This window comes from Mastigoproctus giganteus, chromosome 4 (assembly GCF_048544385.1).
Source record: "Mastigoproctus giganteus isolate SK-2022 chromosome 4, ASM4854438v1, whole genome shotgun sequence".
NCBI lineage: Eukaryota > Metazoa > Arthropoda > Arachnida > Uropygi > Thelyphonidae > Mastigoproctus > Mastigoproctus giganteus.
This window is the reverse complement of record NC_143578.1, coordinates 3,962,317-3,985,636: the sequence shown is the minus strand read 5'-3', so window position 1 is coordinate 3,985,636 and position 23,320 is coordinate 3,962,317. Positions and strand designations below refer to the sequence as shown.

The 23,320-nt window shown below is 38.8% G+C and overlaps 1 protein-coding gene across 1 annotated transcript in view; it reads right to left on the bottom strand.

Moving 5' to 3' along the window:
* Nucleotides 1-1,167: 1,167 nt before the first annotated feature.
* Nucleotides 1,168-23,320, bottom strand: part of LOC150086344 (uncharacterized) — a 70,912-nt gene continuing 48,759 nt past the window's right edge. Inside the window, exons 3-4 of the mRNA XM_090371317.1 lie at nt 6,302-6,347; nt 1,168-2,026 (exon numbers count right to left, since the gene is read on the bottom strand). Coding sequence (XP_090227443.1) covers nt 1,754-2,026; nt 6,302-6,347 — 319 coding nt within the window. The 3' untranslated portion in view covers nt 1,168-1,753. The remainder of the gene's footprint in view (nt 2,027-6,301; nt 6,348-23,320) is intronic.

The following is a 23,320-nucleotide window of genomic DNA, read 5'->3' as shown; positions in this document are numbered from 1 at the left end:
AATATTCTACATGACCAACATATGTAGAAGTGTATAACAATTGCACACACTAATCTTCTTTATTTTATTTTGTAAATACTGTGGGAAGGGATAAACAAGTTAATATGAATTCATTCATCACATATCCTATAGGACTGTACTTAGAAAAACAATGTTTATAATCATGATTTCATGTTCTCCTTATTAGAGATATATGAAGATTGATAAATAGAACAATCAAGTTTTTTGTTTGTTCTATTTATGTTCATACAATTTTTGTTCTATACAATGGAATTAATTTTTCATAATATTAGACTATCACAATGAGTTGCTTCAGTATACTAAATAACACTTCCAAGAGATAAATGAGTAGCATGTTGCTACTTGTTAGTCATCAGTGTAGAGTGCAAAAAACTGACCAAAATGGCTGTACGTGAGGTAGCACATACAATACTAATAAGCAGCAATATACTTCTTTAGTAGAAGTGTCACCTAATAGCAAAATACCGAGGCAACTTATTATAATGCCACTGCATTAAGACTGCACCAATCAAACAAATTATTTTTTCTATTTACCAACCAACCTCCTTATAAGGAGTGCACAAAATTGGAGCTCTTTGTTAACAGATTAAAAGGAACTTTTTTTTTCAGTCTAAAAAAATCTGTACATAAAAAAATTCTCTTCTGCAATTAAGGCAACAGTAAAAATGCATTGAGCAAAGATAACTACACATGTGATGATTGCATTCATATTGATATTACCTCAATGTTTATTAATCAATTCACTTTTCATCAGTCAAAAAAGTTAAGCTGGAGCATCCGTTATCAGGAAACAATCATAAGAATATTAAATAATTATTATCAAAATGGGGGGAAATAGTGACTGTCCTGCAACTGATTTTTCATATATGTCATTTAGATTGATCTGCTCCTCTGCCTATTCACTATGATAATATTTTACTAATGGTGAGATCCCAAGTTTGGAATATAAATAATAAATGGAAAGTTTCAATCTTAGAAAAATAAAGTAATTGTTCATTAAAACTGGATTGGGGAAAAGGTTCCCAATTTTGGATAAGTTCCTCATCAAGGTTTTGTTTCAAGTTTTACTTATGTTTACAATATACAATATTACTTCATAATTTTTTTTTCTATTATGTATTAAAGCGATAATAAAGAGTAGCAAGATCTGACTGACAAAGTTTATTTATTTAACAAATATCATGAAGGGTCTAAAACTATTATATACATATTCTGTGAGGAGTCTAAAACACCCCCAGTGTTAGTGAGGTGAAAGAAAGAGGGAATAAATACATAAAATACTTAAATTAAAATACAGTCACCAAAAAAATACAAAATATTTTGTGAAAATACGTGAAATTTTTGAAGTTATATCGTACACAACTGTAAAAATAAGGAACACAAAGATAGAGAGATAGAGTAATGTAAGTTTTAAATATCCAATTTCTAACAAAAATAAAGGATTCTGTTTAACATAAAGCATTATAGGTGTTGTGTCAATTATTAGAATATGCAATACTGAAACATTCAAGTACATGACCAAAATGAAATAATTTTAATAATACTTGAAAGTTATTACTTGGTACACATGACTTTCATTTTGTTGTGATGCTCTTATATCTCTGCTCAGAAAACCATAAAACTAACGTATTCTAACCCACTTCACTATTTTAGTATTTCAGATTACATTTTTGAATTAAAACATCTCTGTATAATATGAGGGAAGTTTTTACTACAGGGAAAAACTAACCATTCACGTATGTACAAAGCAATGTCCTTGAGATTTGGTCAACCTTTGCAGCCGTTGCAGGTGAGCTTCAAACAATACACCATTTATGTGGTAGTAATAAGGATTTTGTGATGCATCTAGCTCCGGAGAATAGCTAACTTCTGCATTATCTGCCAACCCAGCATTTGCAAGACATTGAGTATGTGAACCTGGTGAACAATTTAAAGAGCTACTTTCAGCAGATGATTGATTACCTAATGGTGAAAAGCCAAGGAGAACTGGACTTACACAAGATACCTGCAAAAGAAAATAAAAAAAAAAAAAAAAAAGAGAAAAACAAAATTTCAAGGCACAGCAATGTTCATGTTAACCAAATATCCACAAAATTCAGAATTTTTATTTCTTTCTGAGACAAGCTAATTTGGCTGTCATACAATGGCTTTATTAAAGATTTCTCATATTGTTTAGAAGTATGCTACTGTACTAGCCTAGAAAAAAAGGGGAAAAAAATGTTAATGCAAAAAAAAAAAAAAAAAAACCACAGTTCATTTTTTAAATGGGGAGGGGGGGGGCAAAGATGCAGCATGTTTTTTTTTTTTTTTTTTTTATGAAAACCCCACACACGAGAGGTATCAGAATACTTAGTGCCTTGCACGGGCTGGTGGTTGAGAAGACGAAAGAAGATATTTGTTGACATTAGATGAACTTCTGTAGACTGTAATTTTTTGTAAATTACATATAAAGGAAGGTTGTTCCAGAAAACGGCAGTTGAATGAATAAACGAGGAGGAAGATGAAAAGTTGGTTTTGTGAGTTTGAAGATGGACAGTAAACGGATGCTGGCTGGTGGTGGCATATGTTTAGACTGTTTTGAAAGAGAGAGAGCAGGAATTATAGAAGCCACAGAGAGCAGGAATTATAGAAGCCACAGAAGAACAGTGTCCATGGAAGTATCTGCAGAAAAGGCATGCAGCAGAAACAGTACATCTATGAGACAGAGAGTAGAGAGACTCTGTTAGAGATGAGTCAATAATTAACCTAACTGTCCTCTTCTTCTGAATGGAATCTAAAAACCTGAGAGGTTTTTGGGAGCACTGCCCCAGATGTGGGAACAATATTCCATGGTAGGGCGGATTTTCGATTTGTACGACTGAACAGCTGTTTGGAAGAAAAGTAATGCAGAGAGCGAAAGAGAGAACCAAGTTTTTTAGATGCAGAGGAAACAATATTTGTAATTTGCTTGTGCCTAGAGAGATTAGGAGTCACAGTAATCCCCAAAAGAGATATATCACCTTGAGAAGAAGAATCCTTATTGCGCAATATCAAATGGAGAATTACCTGGAGATCGGCATTTAAGGAATTGGCATCAGACATTTGAGAAGTTTAAGTGGATTGAGCATGACAAGGTTTCTCAAACTGGAAAGTGGAATGCAATGTACTATCATCAAAAAAACTATGGATAGGATTTCCAATCAATGGAAGAAGGTCATTAATATATAAGAGGAAAAGAGTGGGGGGGGGAAAGAACTGAACCTTGAGGGACACTAGCATTAGTGGAGAAGTTTGAAGACAGAGAGCCATTTACCACAACTTTCAGTGAGCAGTCAGAGAGAAAACTGGATAACCAATTGCAAAAAACAGACCCTGTGTCTAAAACTATAACTGCAGTCTTCTCTAAGTGATTCTGTAGTGCTTCTTTAATCAGTGACTCCATTATTTTCCCCGGAATAGAAGTTAAATTAACAGGTCTGTAATTACTCTTTCACTTTTTGATCCCCCTTTGTGAACTGGGGATACATTTGCACAAATCCAGTCGGTGGATGTCCTCATAATCGTGGCTAAGAGCTTGCTTACTTCCTTTGCTGCCTCCTTTAATATAACTGGATAGATCCCATCCAGCCCAGATGCCTTTCTTATGTTTAACTTCAGCAATTTCTCCTACACTTTGCTCTCAGTTATTACAAAATCATTTAACTCCCTCTTAGAGTTTGATAAGCTTCTAGCCTTCACTTCCCCACAGGATTCCTCATGTGTGAATCTAGATGCAAAATTAGCATTAGCATTAGTAGAGGCATTTGATGCTAGAAAGCAAGCTTATGCAGCATCAGCCAAAAAAAAAAAAAACCCACTTCCACTTCACCCCTCTGTTCGTTCAAAATACCTGTCCAGCTGAGCCTTAAACTTATTTAGGCTATCAACCTCCACGACAAGGGATGGAAGTCTGTTCCACCAACCAACCACCCGCTGGCTAAAGGCAAATTTCCGCACATCTATCCTACATCTGTCTTTCCTCAATTTGAATTTATGCCCTCTCAGGTGATTTTTCTGAGCTAGAGGAAGAATCCCATCAGCATTGAGCATGCTTAAACCATTCAAGGCTTTATACACCTCTATCAGATCACCTCGCTGGTGCCTAGTCTCCAGACATTGTAATTTGCAAAACTTAAGCCTTTCTTCGTAAGAGCACCCCTTTGTTCCATTCACTAATCTTGTTGCCCTTCTCTGTACTCGTTCCAGCAGCTCTACATCCTTCTTGAAATGAGGCCTCCAGACCTGTATGCAGTACTCTAGGTGTGGCCTGACCTGTGTCCCATCCACCCAGGGTGCCTTTCTTGCGTTTATCTTCAACAGTTTCTCCTCCACTTTACTCCCAGTTATTTCAAGATTCTGTAGTTTACTGCTAGAGTTGAATACACCTCTGGCATTCCCCTCGCTGAATAACTCCTCATGTGTGAATGTCGATGCAAAATATTCATTTAGTTTGTTAGCTACCTGAGCAGGATCATCAACACTTGACCCATCAATATCAAGTGGACCAATCTGATTCATCCCCTTCCTTCTAGAGTTTACATAAGTAAAGAACTCTTTGCTGTTTTTCTTTACATCCCTTGCCAAGGATTTCTCATAATCTGCCTTCGCCTGCCTAACCTCCTTTGTAACTTGGTTGCATATCAACTTGTATCTATCATATGCTTCTGTGTCATGTGTTAATTTGTATGTATCCCATGCATTTTTCTTCTCTGCCATATGCCTCATTAGTTCATCTGACATCCATTTTGGCCTAAACCTTGAACAATATTTCTTAGAAATTGTTCATATTAATTGAAATGAAAATATTAATTCAGTTTGTCAGCTACCTGAGCAGAATCCTATCCTGAACAATCGAACCATTGATATCAAGTGGACCAACCTGATTCATCCCCTTCCTTCTATGGCTTACTATACACTGTTTTTCTTTGCATCCTTTGCTTGCCTAACACCTTTTGTGACTTGATTACAGACTATCTTATATCTACCATACGCATCTGTGTTTCCTGATAATTTATATGCATCCCATGCATTTTCCTTCTCTGCTATGAGCCTCATTGGTTCATCTGACATCTGTTTAGGGCTAAACCTTGAACAAATATTTCCAATATGTTATTTTATTTTACCTCATTTCATATTCATTTCTTTCTCAGTTTTTTATATTTGTTTTGTGTCAGCTAATTTCTTTTAATTTTTGATTTTTATCTTATTAACTTCTTGTGTATACCATAGATTTGATAATAACAGCCCTCTTCTATACACTTTCAATATATTACTATTTATACATTATGGTCTTAGGTTCGTTTGTCTAAGCAGTGTCCCTGGTCAACTAGGTTTCTTTTTCTTTTACACTCCACTGTTTTCCCTTCATTAGTTATTTAATTGCAGTTTATATATATATATATAAAATCAGTTATCCAATTTGGTCAATTGTTAATTAACAGAGATAGTTAATTAACAATTAACTTCCACTTTTTAGTATATACATATAACAAAGCAAGCAACAATTTTTCCAATATTCAGATAACTATCAAGCTCCATGAAATATACTCCCATCATTCTAATCATACAGTGCAAGTAACCCATATGCTTTTGCTGTACTGGCAAAAATTAAAATAAATAATTTAAAAAAAAAATTAAATATTGGAAAAAAAAAAAAAAAGCAATAAACAACCTATGTTTCCTTCCTCATGAAGGTAACTATCCAGTTGACCTTTTGAATATCTCCAAGCAGTGAACTCAACCGCCCAAAGAAGCAACTTTTATTCCAGTAATTAAAAACTTGTTGGCTAAAAGAAATCTTCCAATCAAATCTAAATCTCTTTCTCACAATTTTAATTTATGAGTCCCTATTTCTGGAATCATTTATAACAGTGAAAATTTTACCCTCATTCATTTGTTACTCCCTCTCAGAGCCTGGTTGCCAAGTTCTGTGGCACACATATTCAAAGTCTTTCCTCATACATATACCCTTTTGCACATTTTGCCAAGTGGGGTTTGCAGCATCCTTTCAAGAAGCTCTATATCTTCTTAATTTTCCCCCTCTCCGCAGTGCAGTCTCCATACTTGGATGAAGTATTCCAAATAGTCTTACAATTTTTTTGTACAGTGGGATTATACCTTATTGATTATTTATATTGAACATTCTCTACAAGAAAAAAAAATGTTCAATAAATCATTGTTAAGGCACCATGGGTCTTTTGCTGCCTCTACACCACTCACATAACTAATATTGATACTACCAAGCTCTGTGAAATATACTTACATCATTCTGGATTCCTGGAAGAGCTGTTTCTGGCACATGGTTTGATCTAGAATTACACAAAAAAAAAAAAAAACTGGTAACTCCAATTCTAATAAAAAAACTTTATTGGCATATACAGAATCCAAACTATTTTTTTATTATTTATAACTATTTCAATTTTACAATTAAAACAGGCCATATAGATTAAATATTACCTATAATAATAAAAGAATACCCACACCAACCTTTTGAAATGTACTGTTTGTTTGTTATTTGGTTTTTAGGAGCATTAGCAACTAAGGCCATATTGCTCCGGGAATATGCGGTGGTCATTCCCTGACCTTTCTGCAACCTCCGTATTTGGTGGTCACGGGCTTGAACCCCGGTCTAATTAAGAAGCATGTGCTACACACTGCTGCTCCTCCCCACCTGGCTACAGAGGCACCTATGCACCAAGCACCATAGCAGCAACCTTCCTTCAGGGCAGAATGTGCTGGTCCCACAGGAGCTAGTTATTGTTGGTGACTCAATTGTCAGTGAAACAAGAAATATATTGTGCAAAAAGGATAGGTGGAATAGGACCAGGGTATGTCTGCCAGGGACAAAAGTTGATGATGTAGAGCAGATACCATCTTTTAAGGGCACAACAGGTGATATCGTTGAACAAGTTGGCACTAATGACATTAAGTGTAGGAGATCTGCAGATTTACTAAGCAAGTACAGGTCAATGCTGAAAAAAAAGTTGTGAGTTAGGGTTAAATTTGAAGTGTCTGCAATCCTGCCCAGACACGATAGGAGGGAGTATATGATGAGAGCCTTGTCAATCAATTCGGCCCTGGAGGGTTTGTGCAGGGCTCATGGGGTAGAATTTTTCTCAGCGTGGTCTGTGCTTGTTAACAGGAGAGATCGCTTTTCTACAGGGATGGGATACACTTTTTAAGTGTGCAAGAAAGGGTGCAAGAATATTTGCTGATGCTATCGAGGTAATGTTGGGTGGGTAGGAAAACTGCTAGCTTGGGGGGGGGATTCAAAGACTAATAGATTAATAGTAGCCACAGGAAGAGGTGGAAATTCTATTGTATTGAGCAGCAGCCCGGAAAGCCAGTTGCTTGGGATTTCAGGAAATGATGGGGGGGGGGAAGGGGTCATGAAACAAGTAAATACATGGGCTGTGTTAGAGTACCTAAGAGTAAGAACAGGTGCATATATACTTGCATGTACACCAATGCTAGGAGTATAGTAAATAAATTTGATGAATTTAAAGTGTTGGTTAAGATATCCAAGGCAGATACTGTTTTTTTTTTTTTTTTTTTTTTTATGAAAATCCCAAACACGAAAGGTAACAAAACCTATAGTACTTAGTACTGTGCATGGGTTGAAGGAGAAGTATGGGGAGAGGGGGGTGCCGGAAACTTTGCTCTAGAGACTAAACATGGGTTTCACCACTTCAGGCCTTGGGATATCAGAGATATGGTGCCACTCAGGTCAATGCTGAAAAAAAAGTTGTGAGTTAGGGTTAAATTTGAAGTGTCTGCAATCCTGTCCAGACACGATAGGAGGGAGTATATGATGAGAGCCTTGTCTGTACAATGTGTACAGAAAGGATAGACAAGATAGGAAGGGAGGAGGGGTCATGCTGTTAGTTAAGAAACACAATCTAAAGAGGTGCATTCAGTTGACATAGATGGACAGTGCAACTTTGTCAGTTTGGTGTGACATAAACACTGGGAAAGCAAAAATGAGGGTAGCAGTTTGTTATAGGCCTAATGACTCTGATGAGTACAATAAACAATTAATCAGAGAAATAGAGTGGGCAAGTAAATCACAGTGTCTTATAATGGGGGATTTAACTTCCCAGATATAGACTGGAACTTGTGGGTGGGTCACTTGCACAATAGCAAGGCTTTTGTGGATTCATTGGATGATTCTTTTCTACAGCACCGTGTTAGAATTCTAGGCAACAAGAGGGAGTAACACTCGATCTGATTATCAGCAGTGATTATTCATGCATTAAGAATTTACAGATAAAGGAGCCACTAGGTGGCAGTGATCACAGTGTACTGATGTGGGATTTCTTTAAAGATGTAACTACCATCAGGGGTAAAGGGAAGGGTTTTTGCTTTTGTAAAGGCGACTACAGTGGTCTCAGAGATTTTTTAGGTTCTGTACACTGGGACCAACTGATGATGTCACCAACAGCAAATTCTAAATGGGAAGCAGTGAAGGAAATAATTTTGGAACTTACTAGGCTTTTTGTTCCAACTAAGAAATACTGCTCTAGGTTCAGGCCCATCAGATGTCAGATGAACTAATGAGACTCGTGGTAGAGAAGAAAAATGCATGGGATGCACAAATTGTCAGGCGACACAGAAGTCTATGGTAGATACAAGCTAGTCTGTAATCAAGTCACAAAGGAGGTTAGACAAGCAAAAGCAGATTATGAAAAATCCTTGGCAAAGGATGCAAAGGAAAACAGCAAAGACTTCTTTACTTATATAAACTGTAAAAGGAAAGGGATGAATCAGATTGATTCACTTGATATCAATGGTTTGACTGTAGATGATCATTCTCAGATAGCTGCCGAACTAAATGAGTATTTTACATCTACATTCACACATGAGGAGTTATGCAAGGAGGAGAGGGCCAGATGTTTATCAAACTCTAACAGGGAGCTAAATGATTTTATAATAACAGAGCAAAGTGGAGGAGAAGAAATTGAAGTTAGACATAAGAAAAGCACCTAGGGCAGATGGAATCTACCCTGTTATGTTAAAAGAGACAGCAAAGGAAGCAAGCAAACCCTTAGCCATAATTATGAGAGAATCCTTGGACTCGGGGGGAAGTCCCCATGGACTGGAGATGTGCAAATGTATCTCCAATTCACAAAGGGGGATAAATGGGTGACACAAGTAGTTACAGACCTGTTAGTTTGACTTCTGTTCCAAGGGAAATCATGGAGTCACTGGTTAAAGAAGCATTGCAGGTTCATCTAGACAAGACAGCAGTAATAATTCAGACACAGCATGGGTTTGCCAATTGAAAGTCTTGTCTGACCAATTTGATTGGATACTATGATGTGGTCACAAAGGAATTGGATGCAAAAAATAATTTTGATATCATATACTTGGATTTCAGGAAAGCTTTTGATACTGTTGCACAGGGAAGAGTACTGTATAAATTGGAGCAGTATGTCATTAAGGGCAAGTTGCTACAATGGATAAAAGGATGGTTGAGTGGGAGAAGACAGAGTGGTGATCAATGGGTACAAAATCCCGACATACCGATTGTATTAAAAAAAAAAAAGGTAAAGTCTATCTCAGAAACGATTTTTTGGAGTTTTTCATGTAATCAAAACAGCCACTAAAAACATTAAAATTTTATTTGAACACAGAAAATTTACATTGCAGTTATGCGAACAGTATATGATAACATCAATATTTTATGTAATATTAATGAATAAACAAGCACATATATACACACACACACCCACACACATATGCACTAACAGTATACAATCAGTTCACAAAAACCACGTTACTGACAATAATCACAGTTTAATTCAATCAAAATCGCACATTAAAATTTGCAAAAAATCTTAAACATTTCATATTATAATAATCTTAATATACTTCAATAATCTTAATAATAATTCTTAAATAATATTAAGTATTATAATAATAAAAAGAAAATGGGATATTTTTTTCAGGATATTAACTGGGGAAATAATCTTAAGTATAATAATAATAATAATAATAATAATAAGAAGAAAATGGAATTTTTTTTTTCTTGGATATTTTTTACTGTTACCCCTTTCAAAATATCATGCCGGCGCTCATGGTCAGGACTAATATAATTGTCACAAAATTCGTGAAAGTACAGCTAATAACAAATACCTGTATAATTAGAGTTTTAGTTATGCTAATAATATTTATGAAACAGCTGCCAAAATACATTACTCTAAATTTTCATATTCTGAAAGTATTCTTATCAAGTTTTTTTTATCTTTAGCATTTCAATGCTATACCTATAATTATTGCTCAAACACCAGATGTTTATCTGGCATTTGAGCAATAATTACAGTATAGGTATTAATTAGACTTGAAAATTACCAATTAAATGCAATATTATAAAGTAAAATTAATTAAGTCGTTTTTATTTGCTGATCGTACTTTAAAGCTGTTGTTTTCTGTTACAGAAACAATGATCTTCAAATTGAGAGAGGTATTTGTCGTTAATTTTTATTGTATTTTATATTCTTTCTACAAAATTAATCTAATAAGGTAAATTTTTACTTAATAAAAAACTAATATATTTTTATATTACAGTAGATACTGTCGGGATTCAGGCTGTTGAGATTTTGGGCCAGACCCCTGCCCTACGTGGCCTAATGTTATTAGTGGTGTGCCTCAGGGTTCGGTGTTGAGCCCATTGTTCTTTTGAATATTCATCAATGATATTGATGAAGGTATATCAAGCTTAATATCAAAGTTTGCAGAATGTAAAAAGACAGTTATAGAATAGATGCGCGTAAGTTTGCCTTTAGCCAGGGTGTAGTTGAATGTTGGAACGAACTTCCGTCAATCGTTGTGGAAATTGATAGCTTAAATAAATTCAAGGCAGAACTAGACAAACATTTGGAATGAATGGATCAGTGAAATGGGAACGTTTTTTTTTTTGCTGATGCTGTGTAAGCTTGCTTTCTTGCATCATATGCCTCTACTAATGCTAAACTCTGCACTGTTATGAGCCTTTATGAGAGCTTGAAGAACATGGTGGAAGCCCTCAAAGGAATTAAATTGGGGCCTCCATCAATGCCAGAGATTGCACTTGATCATCAGACAACACAGTGGCAATCCCCAAGACAGAATGCACTGGTCCACAAGAACTAGTTGTCAGGGAAATGGAAAATATATTGTGCAAAAATAAGTGGAACAGGACGAGGGTATGTCTGCTAGGGGCAAAAGGTGATGACGTTGCAGAGCAGATATCTTTTAAGGGTACAAAATGTGATACTGTTGTCAATGTTTTCAATAATGACATTAAGAGTAGAGGAGATCTGCAGAATAACTTTGCAAGTACAGGTTAATGTTGAAAAAAAGTCATGGGTTAGGGTAAAATTTGAAAGTATCTGCAATTCTGGTTAGTCACAATGGGAGGGAGTATATGATGACAGCCTTGCCAATAAATTCGGCCCTGGTGAGACTGTTCAAGTCTCATAGGGTAGAATTTTTCTCAGAGTGGTCTGTGCTTGTTAGCAGTAGAGATTGCTTCTACAGGAATGGGATACACTTAAATAGAAAGGGTACAAGAATATCTGCTGATGCTATCGATGCAGTGTTATATGGTTTGGAAAACTGCTAGCTTGGGGTGATACACAGACTAATAAATTAACAATGGCCAGAGGCAGAGTTGAAAGTGATTCTCGCACTGCTTCCATTGGAATGAGCAGCAGGTCTGGAAAGCAATTGCTGAGGATTTCAAGAACTGCTGGGAAAGGGTCTCCACGAAACAATTAAATACATGGGCCATGTTAGGATAACTAAGAGTAAGAACAGGTGCATGTACATCAATGCTAGGAGTATAGTAAATAAGTTTAATGAATTCGAAGTGCTGGTCAAGACATCAAAAGTGGATATGTTGGATATCAGAGACGTGGTATAACACATATATAACGAATGCAGAATTGGGATTTGGGCAGTACAGTGTGTACAGAAAGGATAGGAATGAAGAAAGGGTTACGCTGTTATTTAAGAAACACAAAATCTAAGGCAGTGCATCCCGTTGACGGCGCCTCCGTAGCCAGGTGGGAAGGAGCAGCAGTGCATAGCACACGCTTCTGGATTAGATCGGGGTTCGAGCCCGTCGCCACCAAATACGGAGGATGCGGAAAGGTCAGGGAATGGCCACCGCATATCTCGGAGCAATATGGCCTTAGTTGCTAATGCTCCTAAAAACTAAAAAAAATAATAAATAATAGCATCCTGTTGACATGAGGACAGTGCAATGTTGAGTCAGTTGAGTTTTTTTTTTTTTTTTTCATGTAAACCCCAAACACGAGAGGTATTAGAACCTATAGTACTTAGTATCGTGCTTGGGCTGGAGGTTAAGAAGATGAAAGAAGATATTTGGTGACATTGGATTTAACTTCTGTAGACTGTAATTTTCAGGAAATATGGATGAAGGAAGGTTGTTCCAGAAAATGGCAGTTTAATGAATAAACGAAGAAGATGAAAAGTTGGCTCTATGAATTTGAAGTTGGACAGTAAATGGATGTTGGCTGGTGGTGGCACGTGTTCAGACTGTTTTGAAAGAGAGAGAGAGAGCAGGAATTATAGAAGCCATTTCAGAAGAACAGTGCCCATGGAAGTATCTGTAGAAGAGGCATGCAGCAGAAACAGTACATCAATGAGACAGCAAGTGGAGAGAGACTGTTAGAGGTGAATCATTAATTAACTTAACTGCCTTCTTCTGAATGGAATCAAGAAGCCTGAGTGAGGTTTTGGGGGTGCCACCCCAGATGTGGGAACAATATTCCATAGTAGGGCGGATTTGCGATTTGAACAGTGTGAACAGCTGTTTGGAAGAAAAGTAACGCCGAGAGCAAAAGACAAAACCAAGTTTTTTTAGATCCAGAGGAACCAATATTTGTAATGTGCTTCTGCCAAGAGAGATTAGAAGTCAGGGTAATCCCCAAAAGAGATATATCCTTTTGCCAAGAAATTGGAGTGTCACTAAAGATAAACATAGGAGCAGAAGAATCCTTTTTGCGAGATATAAGACAAGACTTGAGTTTTAGAAGGATTGAAATCAACTAAGTCGTCTTTGCGTCACTGAAGAATTACCTGTGATCAGCATTTAAGGAATTGGTAGCAGATTTTCGAGAAGTTGAAGCTGATTGAGCAGGACAAAGTTTCACAAAATGGAAAGTGGAATGCAATGTGCTATCATCGGCAAAACTATGGATAGGATTTCCAGTCAATGGAAGATGGTCATTAATATACAAGAGGAAAAAAGTGGTGAAAAGAACTTAACCTTGGGGGCCACCGACATTAGTGGAGAAGTTAGAAGACAGAGCCATCTACCATCACCTTCAGTGAACGATCAGAGAGAAAACTAGATAAACAATTACAAAAAACAGATGGCAAACTATAAGATGAAAGTTGGTTTAGAAGACATTTATGCCAAACACTATCGAAAGCCTCTGAGATATCAAGAGCAACTGTTTGTGTTTCACTGAACCTTTCCATTGAATTAGTCCATAAATGGGTAACATAAGCCAGAATAACATGAGCAGATCGACACTGACGGAATCCACAATGGCGATCGTTGATCAGACGGAAGGTTTCTAGGTAGTTTAAGAGTTGGCGGTTAATGGATTTCTCCATTACTTTAGAAAGAGTAGAAGTAATTGCAATTGGACGTTAATTGGATGGGAGGGATTTGTCACCCTTTTTAGGAACTGCTGAATATGACCAAATTTCTAAGCAGAAGGAAAAACAACTTTGGAATAAGAAAGTGAAAAAAAGGCAGCAAAGAATAGGAGTAAGTTCAGGAGCACAGATTTTGAGAACAAGTGGAGAAATACCATCGGGACCTGGAGCTTTCTTAGCATCAAGATTCATCAAAATCCTTCTGACATCCTTTTGACGGAAGACCACAGGAGGCATTGAATGGAGCGTGTTGGGAATGGAGGGAGGTGTTTTACCGACATCATTAATACATGAGTTGTATTAATGATTATAGCAGGTCAGCTTTATCCTTGGCTGAAGTGACAACAGAACCATCTGGTTTTGACAGAGGTGAGAGCAAAGATGGGCAAAAGTTGCCACCAATAGCTTTGGCAATAGACCAGAATGCTTGGCTACCATTAGGGCAAGAATCAAGTTTTCTACTCTTAGCCTGTTCAAACTCTAGTCTGGACTGATTGATAACTTCTTTACAATTGTTGCGAGCTTTGGTGTAGTGAGAAAATGAAGCTGAAGAATTAGGAACAAGCCAATTATGAAATGCAACATTCTCCTCTTGAACAGCCTTAGCACATTTATTGGAAAACCAAGGTTTAGATAAAGGGCGAGATTTTAAAGAGGAGTGCGGGATAAAGGATTCCATTCCTGCAAGAATAATTTCACTGACACGATCTGAGCAAATGTTGACATCAGAAGTTTTGAAACAGTAATCCAACCAAGGAAAAGAAATCTCTCAGGTCATCCCATTTTGCATTCTTGTAATGCCAAACAACACGAGGTTGGGAATAGACATGAGATAAAGGCTCCATTGGAGAAGAGACAATCATCAAGTTGGGATCTGAAGTGCCTAAAGGACCTCTCACTTCGACCGTGTTTAGCATTAGCATTAGCATTAGTAGAGGCATTTGATGCAAGAAAGCAAGCTTATGCAGCATCAGCCAAAAAAAAAAAAAAAAAAAAAAAAAGTAACATAAATAAATAAAAATAACCACTTCCACTTCACCCCTCTGTTCGTTCGAAATACCTGTCCAGCTGAGCCTTAAACTTATTTAGGCTATCAACTTCCACAACAAGGGATGGAAGTCTGTTCCACCCACCAACCACCCGCTGGCTAAAGGCAAATTTCCGCACATCTGGGTTGTTTGTGAGAAAAAGATCAAGTGTGTTGGCTGTATGATTAGGATTGTCTGGTATTATTGTAGGTAAATGAACAATATGTGCAAGGCCATTAGTAATTGCAAAAGCCTTAGCATCTCGACCAGATGGGTCGGTGTAACTAAAAAACAGAAGCCAGCTGGAGTTGTGAACATTAAAATCACCAAGGAAAATTACCTCACTGTTAGAAAAGTTAGACTGGAGAGAGTCAAGTTGCAAAGAGAGGAAGTCAAAGAGCTCCAAGTGATTAGTGGAGTTGGGAGAACGGTAGAGAGAACAGTTGAATTTGACACAATGAGGTAGAGAGATTTTAAGCCAGAGAAGATCAAAGAGTGGAGATTCCAAATTGCTAAGTCTCTGACAGGGAATATCAGAACGGACATGTGCACAAGTACCACCTTTGAGGCGAAAGGAATTATACAGGGAATAATTTGGACATCTGATATGAGCAGTAGTTGAATCAACCGATAACTGAGATTCTGTCAGAAAAAGTACATGGGGTTTGGGAGACTGAAAGTGGAAATGGACATCTTTGAGATTAGAATTTAGACCACGTGTATTTGTGAAATGAATTAGGAAGTGTTTGGGAGGTTTAGATCTTTTTGCAGATAAGCTTGCTCTATTAGTTTGACAATTCATGGTGTATTCAGTAGTAAGAAAGAGTGGGTAGGACATGCTGTATGAAGTAATGAAATTTTTGGATATGGCATACACATGGTAAGAATATACCCAGATCCTTGACATAACGTGGCCTCGACAATGCTCCCCGCACACACACACTACTCAGACTCTCTCCAGTCACTATCTGGCAGAGTAGAGATAGTAAGATTATACACTAGCTGATCCGGAAGCCTCCTAGAGAGGTACCAATCGGTTCGGTCCAGTGTACTAACTAGCGGCCGGACTGCAAACACCATTTTAGAGCTGTACCCTCGAAATATAAGGAATAATGGATCTCGCCACGATGTTCATCATAACCTCAAAAGTCATCAATCATACTGCTTGATGGAAGAGATGGGGAAGGGTTGACCGGAACTTGGCTCTAGAGACTAAACATGGGTTCAACCACTTCAAGCCTCCAATAATCAAAGTGGTGGTATTGCACCGGTTGATAAGAGCCATCTACCAAATAGTACTGCCTGATAACACAGAGGGGTGGCATTCCTCCATGTGGTGTGGGCCCCACACCTTGATTATGTTGCATGGAGGTTATACCCAGGATTACTAACAGTCCCACCATCGTGAAGGTGCAAGCAGAGGATTTGGCTGTCACAGACCATCCGGACTTCGCCGAAATTGGGTCCACTTGACTTGAGTGTCACCCGAATATCAGTTCCATTTGCGTTTTAGACTCCCAGGTAGCAAGTACAACTTGTCTGGCATATCTGAGAGAATGTCTGTGACAACCTCTGCACTGCTGTTGCAACAATGCAATGTTGAGTTATTGTGAAATGAGCAATGGGAAAGCAAAAATGAGAGTAAGAGTAAGTTATAGGTCTAGACTCTGATGAGTACAAAGAAAAACTGTACAGAGAAAGAGTGGGAGAGTAAATCAGAATGTCTTATAATGGGTGATTTTAACTTTCCAGATATGGATTTGATATTTATGGTTGATCACTCACACACATCCAACACTTTTTTGGATTTACTGGATGACTGTTCTACAGCAGCATGTGCGAGACAACCAGAGGGAATAATACTCTTGATCTGATTATCAAAAATGATTATTCATGCATTAAGAATCTGCAGATAGAGGAACCACCAGGTGGCAGTGATCACAGTATACTGATTTACTTAAAGATGTAACAACAATCAGGTGTAAAGGTAAGAGGTTTTGCTTTTGTAAAGGTGACTATGGTGGTCTCATAGTTTTAAATTCTATACTGTGAGACCGACTGATGATTTTACCAACAGTAAATTCTAAATGGGAAACATTGAAGGAAGTAATCTTAAGCAAAAGGCTCAAATTAATGGGAGTGCTGTGGCTCAGGGAAAAAACTGAGAGGGGGTTGTCCTCTGAATCACAGCCTTTTGAAATGCACTGCTTGTTTGATGTTTTTGAGGCAATCGGGAACTGTACACGATATTGCCAAGGACGCACAAACAAAGACATGATATTGTCTTTGTGTGTGCGCGAGATGTAAGCAGTGTGAGGAAATCATGCGACAACTCAGCGTTGTTATGGGCCTGTATGAGAGTTTGAGGGATAGGGTGGATGCCATCGAAGGATTTAAATTGAGGGGCCCATCAAGCTCTCAGCTGCCCACATCAATGCCAGAGCATGCACTAGAACATCAGGCAACACAGCAGAAACCCCCAAAGTAGAATGCACTGGCTCCAAAGGAACTAGTTGTGCAAAACAAATGGGTGGGACAGGACAATGGTATGTCTGCCAGTGGCAAAGGTTGATGACATTGTAAAGCAGATATCATCTTTTAAGGGCATAAAGGGTGATATTGTTCACGTTGGCACTAATGATATTAAGAGTAGGAGACAGGCGGAATTACTTAAACGTTAGGGTTGAATTTGAAACTGTCTGCAATTCTGCCCAGACACGATAGGAGGGAGTATATGATTAAGAGCCTTGTCAATCAATTCGGCCCTGGTCTGTGCTTGTTAACAGGAGAGACTGCTTCTACAGGAATGGGATACACTTAAAGAAAGGGTGCAAGAATATTTGCTAATGTTATTGATGCCGAGTTAGGTGGGTTGGAAAACTGCTAGCTTTGTGGGATACATGGACTAATAGATTAACAGTAGCTGCTGGCAGAGGTGAAAGTGAATCTTGCACTGCTGCTCAATTGCATATTCAAATGCAATTGAGCAGCAGCCACGAAAGCAAGGTAATGGGGATTTCCAGGACTGCTGAGAATCATAGTGGAACAAGTAAATACATGGACTGTGTTAGGGTAACTAAGAGTAGAAATGGGTGCATGCATATTTGCATGTACACCAATGCTAGGAGCACAGTTAATAACTTTGATGAACTTGAAGTGCTAGTCAAGACATCAAAGGCAGATATTGTTGGAATATCAGAAACGTGATGTCATACAGACATTAGCAGTGCAGAATTGGAATTTGGAGAGTACAATGCATACAGAAAGGATAGACAGGACAGAAAGGAAGGAGGGGTTATGCTGTTAGTTAAGAAACAAAATCTAAGGAAGTGCATCCAACTGACGTTGGTGGAGAAGGCAATGTTGAGTCTGTTTGGTGTGACATGAGCATTGGGAAAAGGAAAATGAGGGTAGGTGTGTGTGTTATGCAGGGTGTCTCAAAAATATTGGTACACACGTTTAGGGGAGGTAGGTAACATCTAAAGGAATGTGAATCGCATAGGAACACATAACCGTCACCGTAAGTCAGTACACGGCGATGTTCATCAGTTCACGAGAGGGAAAATTTCTGGTTTACTCATTCAAGCAGTAGTCGCCGCACGAAGAGCATGCAGCGATATACGAACTGTGAGCTGGCAGACAAGCACCTAGTGTATGGATTAGCAGAGGGCAATGGACGAGCCACTCAACAAATTTAAGGAGAACGCTTCCCAGACAGACATATACCGGACCACCATTTGTTTGCACGTGTGCATTAAAATTTGTGCGATTATGGGTCATTTAGAGGTAACCGGAGTAGTGCAGGCAGACCACATTCGACGTGAACTCCAGCCATGGAAGAAGTGTGTTGAATGCCGTCCAGAATAATTCTACTACCAGCACACGTGCCAGCCATTGCCTCTGCCTTAGGAGTGTCTCGTTGCAGTGTACAGCGTGTCTGGCACGACGACGATTCCTTACACCCCCTTTATCTCCTAAGGGTTCAGTTACTGCTCCCCCCAAGATCATCCTACACGTGTGGCTTTTGCACAGTGGTTTCTCCAAGAAAGTGTTCAAGACTTGAATTTTCCAGCCTATGTTTTGGTCACGGAATGCGCTTATTTCACTCGGGAAGGCTTATTTAATCAGCACAATGCTCATGTGTGGGCTCACGACAACCCACACAGTGCACCCCCACGCGGCACAACATCGCTTTGCAATAAATGTGTGGGCAGATATGGTCGGTGACTGCTTAGTCAGCCCATACCCATTACTATCCCGCATGAACTTCGCTAAATATCGGATCTTTCTTGAACAAGTTTTACCAGGGTTACTTGATGATGTTCCAGCAAATGTGAGACGCAACATTTGGTTTCAACATGATGGGGTGCCTGCCCATTATGGAAGGTGTGTTCGTGACCACTTGAACAGGCGTTTTGGGCGTCGATGGATTGGCCGTGGTGAACCCATTGCCTGGCCCCCACACTCACCTGATTTATCAAGCCTTGATTTCTTTCTGTGGGGGCCCTCAAATCTATCGTGTATGAATCGCCTGTGGAGACGGAAATGGATCTCGTGGCGAGACTCGTCTGCGCTGCTGCTATTGTCAAAGAAACTCTAGGTGTGTTCGACCGTGTCTGCCATTCAATGCTACGTCGGTGTCATGCATGCATCGTGTCTCATGGTGGAACCTTCGAGCATCTGTTGTAACATCATGAAATGCATCCATCTCATACTCCATTGTTAATATTATGTCAAATAAACTTTTGCCACAAATTACTGTCTTGTGTCATTTCTGCTTCTTGTGCCTCTGCTACTACTTTCCCGTGACGTTTCCTGTTATGGGTTCCTATGCGATTCACATTCCCTTAGACGTTACCTACCTCCCCTAAACGTTTGTACCAATATTTTTGAGACAGCCTGTAGATCTAATGAATCTGATGAGTACAATGAGCAATTGTGCAGAGAAATAGAGTGGGCCTGTAAATATTATAATGGAGGATTTTAATTTCCCAGAGATTGACTGGAATTTGTGGGTCAGTCACTCACACACTAGCAAGGCTTTTATGGATTTACTGGATGATTGTTTTCTACAGCAGCATGTTCGGGAGGAAACTGAAGGGTGTAATACTCTTGATCTGATTATCAGTACTGATTCTTCATGCATTAAGAGTCTGCAGATAAAAGAACCACTTTGTGGCAGTGATCACAGTGTGCTGAGTTGGTAACATCATGGTAACTACCATGCTGTTGGTAACATCATGGTAACTACCATGATGTTACCAACAGCAAATTCAAAAAGGGAAGCATTCAAAGAATTAATCTTGGAAGCTACTAGGCTATTCATACTAACTAAGAAATATTGCTCAAGATTTTGCCTAAATGTATGTTAGACGATCTAATCAGACATGTGACAGAGAAGCAAAATATGATATGATAGCCTATGATAGATATAAGCTGGTCTGTAACCAAGTAACTAAGAAGGTTAGGTGGCAAAGGCAGATTACACGAAATCTTTGGCAAAGGATGCAAATAAAAACAGCAAAGAGTTCTTTACATATCACTAGAAGTAAACTCTAGAAGGAAGGGGATGAATCATTGATCCATTTGATATCGATGGTTCAACTGTTGTTGATCCTGCTCAGGTAGCTAACAAATTAAATCAATATTTTGCATCTACATTCATACATGAGGAGAGAAATTCCAGAGGTGTATTAAACTCTGGCAGTAAGCTAGATAATACTGTAAAAACTCAGAGAAAAACGGAGGAGAAATTGTTGAAGGTAAACATAAAGGCACCCGGAGTGGATGGACTCTGTCCAGTTATATTAAAGGAGGCAGCAAAGGAAGTAAGCAAATGCTTAGAGCAATAATGAGAGCTTCCTTGGACTCAGAGGAGGTACCCCATGGAGTGGAGATGTGCAAATGTGTGACCCCATATCCATAAAAGAGGATCAAAGGGAGACAAGGGTAATTACAGACCTGTTATTTTAACTTCTTTTCCAAGGGAAATCAATGGAGGCAATGGTTAAAGAAGTATTGCAGGATCTTTTTTTTTTTTTTTTTTTTTTTTAGTAGTTGTTGGGGCATAGGCATCTGTGGCCATAATGCACACCTCCCAAGGTTTTTGCAGTACTTTGATCCAAGCCCGAGGCGGGAATTGAACCCGTGACCTTTGGGTTGCCAAGCAAGCACTTTACCCACCCGGCTAGCCTGGTCGGCCTGCAAGATCATCTAGAAAAGACTTCAGTTATAGCTCGGACACAGCATGGGTTTGTTAAGGGGAAGTCTTGTCTGACCAATTTGATTGGATACTATGATTTCGTCACAAAGGAACAGGATGCAAAGAATAATTTTAATATCATTTATTTGGATCTTAGAAAGGTTTTTGATACTGTTGCACATGGAAGGCTGCTGCACAAATTGGAGGCAAATTGCTGCTATGGATAAAGGGATGGTTGAGTGGAAGACAGAGTGGTAATCAATGGACACTGCTCTTCGTGGACTAATGTTATTAGTGGAGTTACCCAGGGTTCAGCGCTGTGTCCATTGTTGTTTTCTGTATTCATTAATGATAATGATATATCAGGATTAATGTCCAATTTGCAGATGATACAAAGGTCGGCAGTGTTGTTAATGACACTAATGACAGTACGCTGCTGCAATAGGATTATAAAAGTTGAGCAGATGGGCTGAGAGGTGGCAACTGAAGTTTAACATTGACAAATGTAAAGTATATGGGAAGCAGTAACCCCAGAGTAACGTATAAATTGTGTGGTACTACACTGACAGTGGTAGAGAGTGAAAAGGACCCAGGGGTAATTGTGCAGGCAGGCAGATATGAAGTTTTCTGAGCAGTTCATAGTGTCAAGACACCACTAGCTCATGGTGTCTTGTCAATGATATACAAGAATTTTTCTAGCAGGGATAAGGAGGTGATTATCCCCTTGTATAAGGCAATAGTCAGGCCACACCTTGAATACTGTATACAGGTTTAGAGGCCTCATTTTAAGAAGAATGTAGAGCTGTTGGAAAGAGTGTAGAGAAGGGCAACAAGATTAGTGAATGGAACAAAAGGTTGTTCTTACGAAGAATTAAGTTTTGCAAATTAAGTGTCTGGAGACTTGGTACCTGAGAGGTGATCTGACTGATGTGTTTGTTGTTATTTGGTTTTTTAAGAGCATTAGCAACTAAAGCCATATTGCTCCGAGGATATGTGGTGGTCATTCCCTGACCTTTCCACATTCTCCGTATTTGGAGGGTACGGGGTTGAACCCCGGTCTAATCAAGAAGCGTGTGCTATGCACTGCTGCTCCTCCCCACCTGGCTACAGAGGCATCTTGAATGAGGTATATAAAGCCTTGAATGGTTTAAGCATTCTCAATGCTGATGAAATCTTCCTCTTGCTCAGAATAATCGCCTGGGAGGGCATAAATTCCAATTGTAGGATAGATGTGTGGAAGTACTAACCATCTGTCGTAGAAGTTGATAACTTAAACAGATTCAAGGCAGAACTAGACAAACATTTTGAGCGAGTGGATGGGTGAAATGAGAAGGGTGTGAGTGCATGTGTTTTTTTTTTTTTTTTTTTTTTTTTGTCTGATGCTATGTAAGCTTGCTTTCTTGCATCATGTGCCCTTGCTAATGCTAACAACATTGGGCCCAGCACCAAACCTTTGGGAATTAATTAATGAGTTAAATTTATAAGTGTAATAATTATAGAACTGTACATGTAAGAGATTAGCATTAGCAGAGGCATATGATGCAAGAAAGTAAGCTTAAGCAGCATCAGCCAAAAAAAAAAAAAAAAAAAAAACCTCTCCCATTTCATCCCTCTATTCATTTCAAATACTTGTCCAGCTCAGCCTTAAATTTATTTACGCTACCAACTTTCAAAACAAAAGATGGAAGTCCATTCCACCAATCAACCACCAGGTGGCTAAACATAAATTTCCACACATCTATTCTACAACTGTCTTTCCTCAATTTGAATTTATGCCCCCTCAGGTTCTTAATCTGGGCAAAAGGAAGAATCCCATCAGCATTGGGCTTGCTCAACCCATTCAAGACCTTATACACCTCAATTAAATCACCTCGCAGGTGCCTACTCTCCAGGCGCTGCAATTTGCAGAACTTAAGCCTTTCTTGGTAAGAGCACCCCTTTGTTTCCCTCACCAATCTCGTTGCACTTCATTGTACTCATTCTAGCAATTCAACATCCTATTTAAAATGAGGCCTCCAGACCTGTACACAGTACTCTAGATATGGTCTGACCATTGGCTTGTATAACAGGATAATCATCTCCCTGTCTCTGCTAGCAAAATTCCTATATACCATTGACAAGGCTCCATGACCTGCTTTGGCAGCCTGTCTGTACTGTCAGCAAACTTGATATTGGAGGGTATAACCTCCACGCACAAGTACATGGTGGGTGACCACCCAGGTGTGAACCAACGTAAGCAGGGGTTGAGGTGTGGCACCCGCACCACATGGAGGAATGCCACCCCTCTATGTTACCAGGCAGTACTAGGTGGTAGATGACTGTCATCAACTGGTGCAATACCACCACTTTGCATATTGGAGGCTTGAAGTGGTTGAACCTA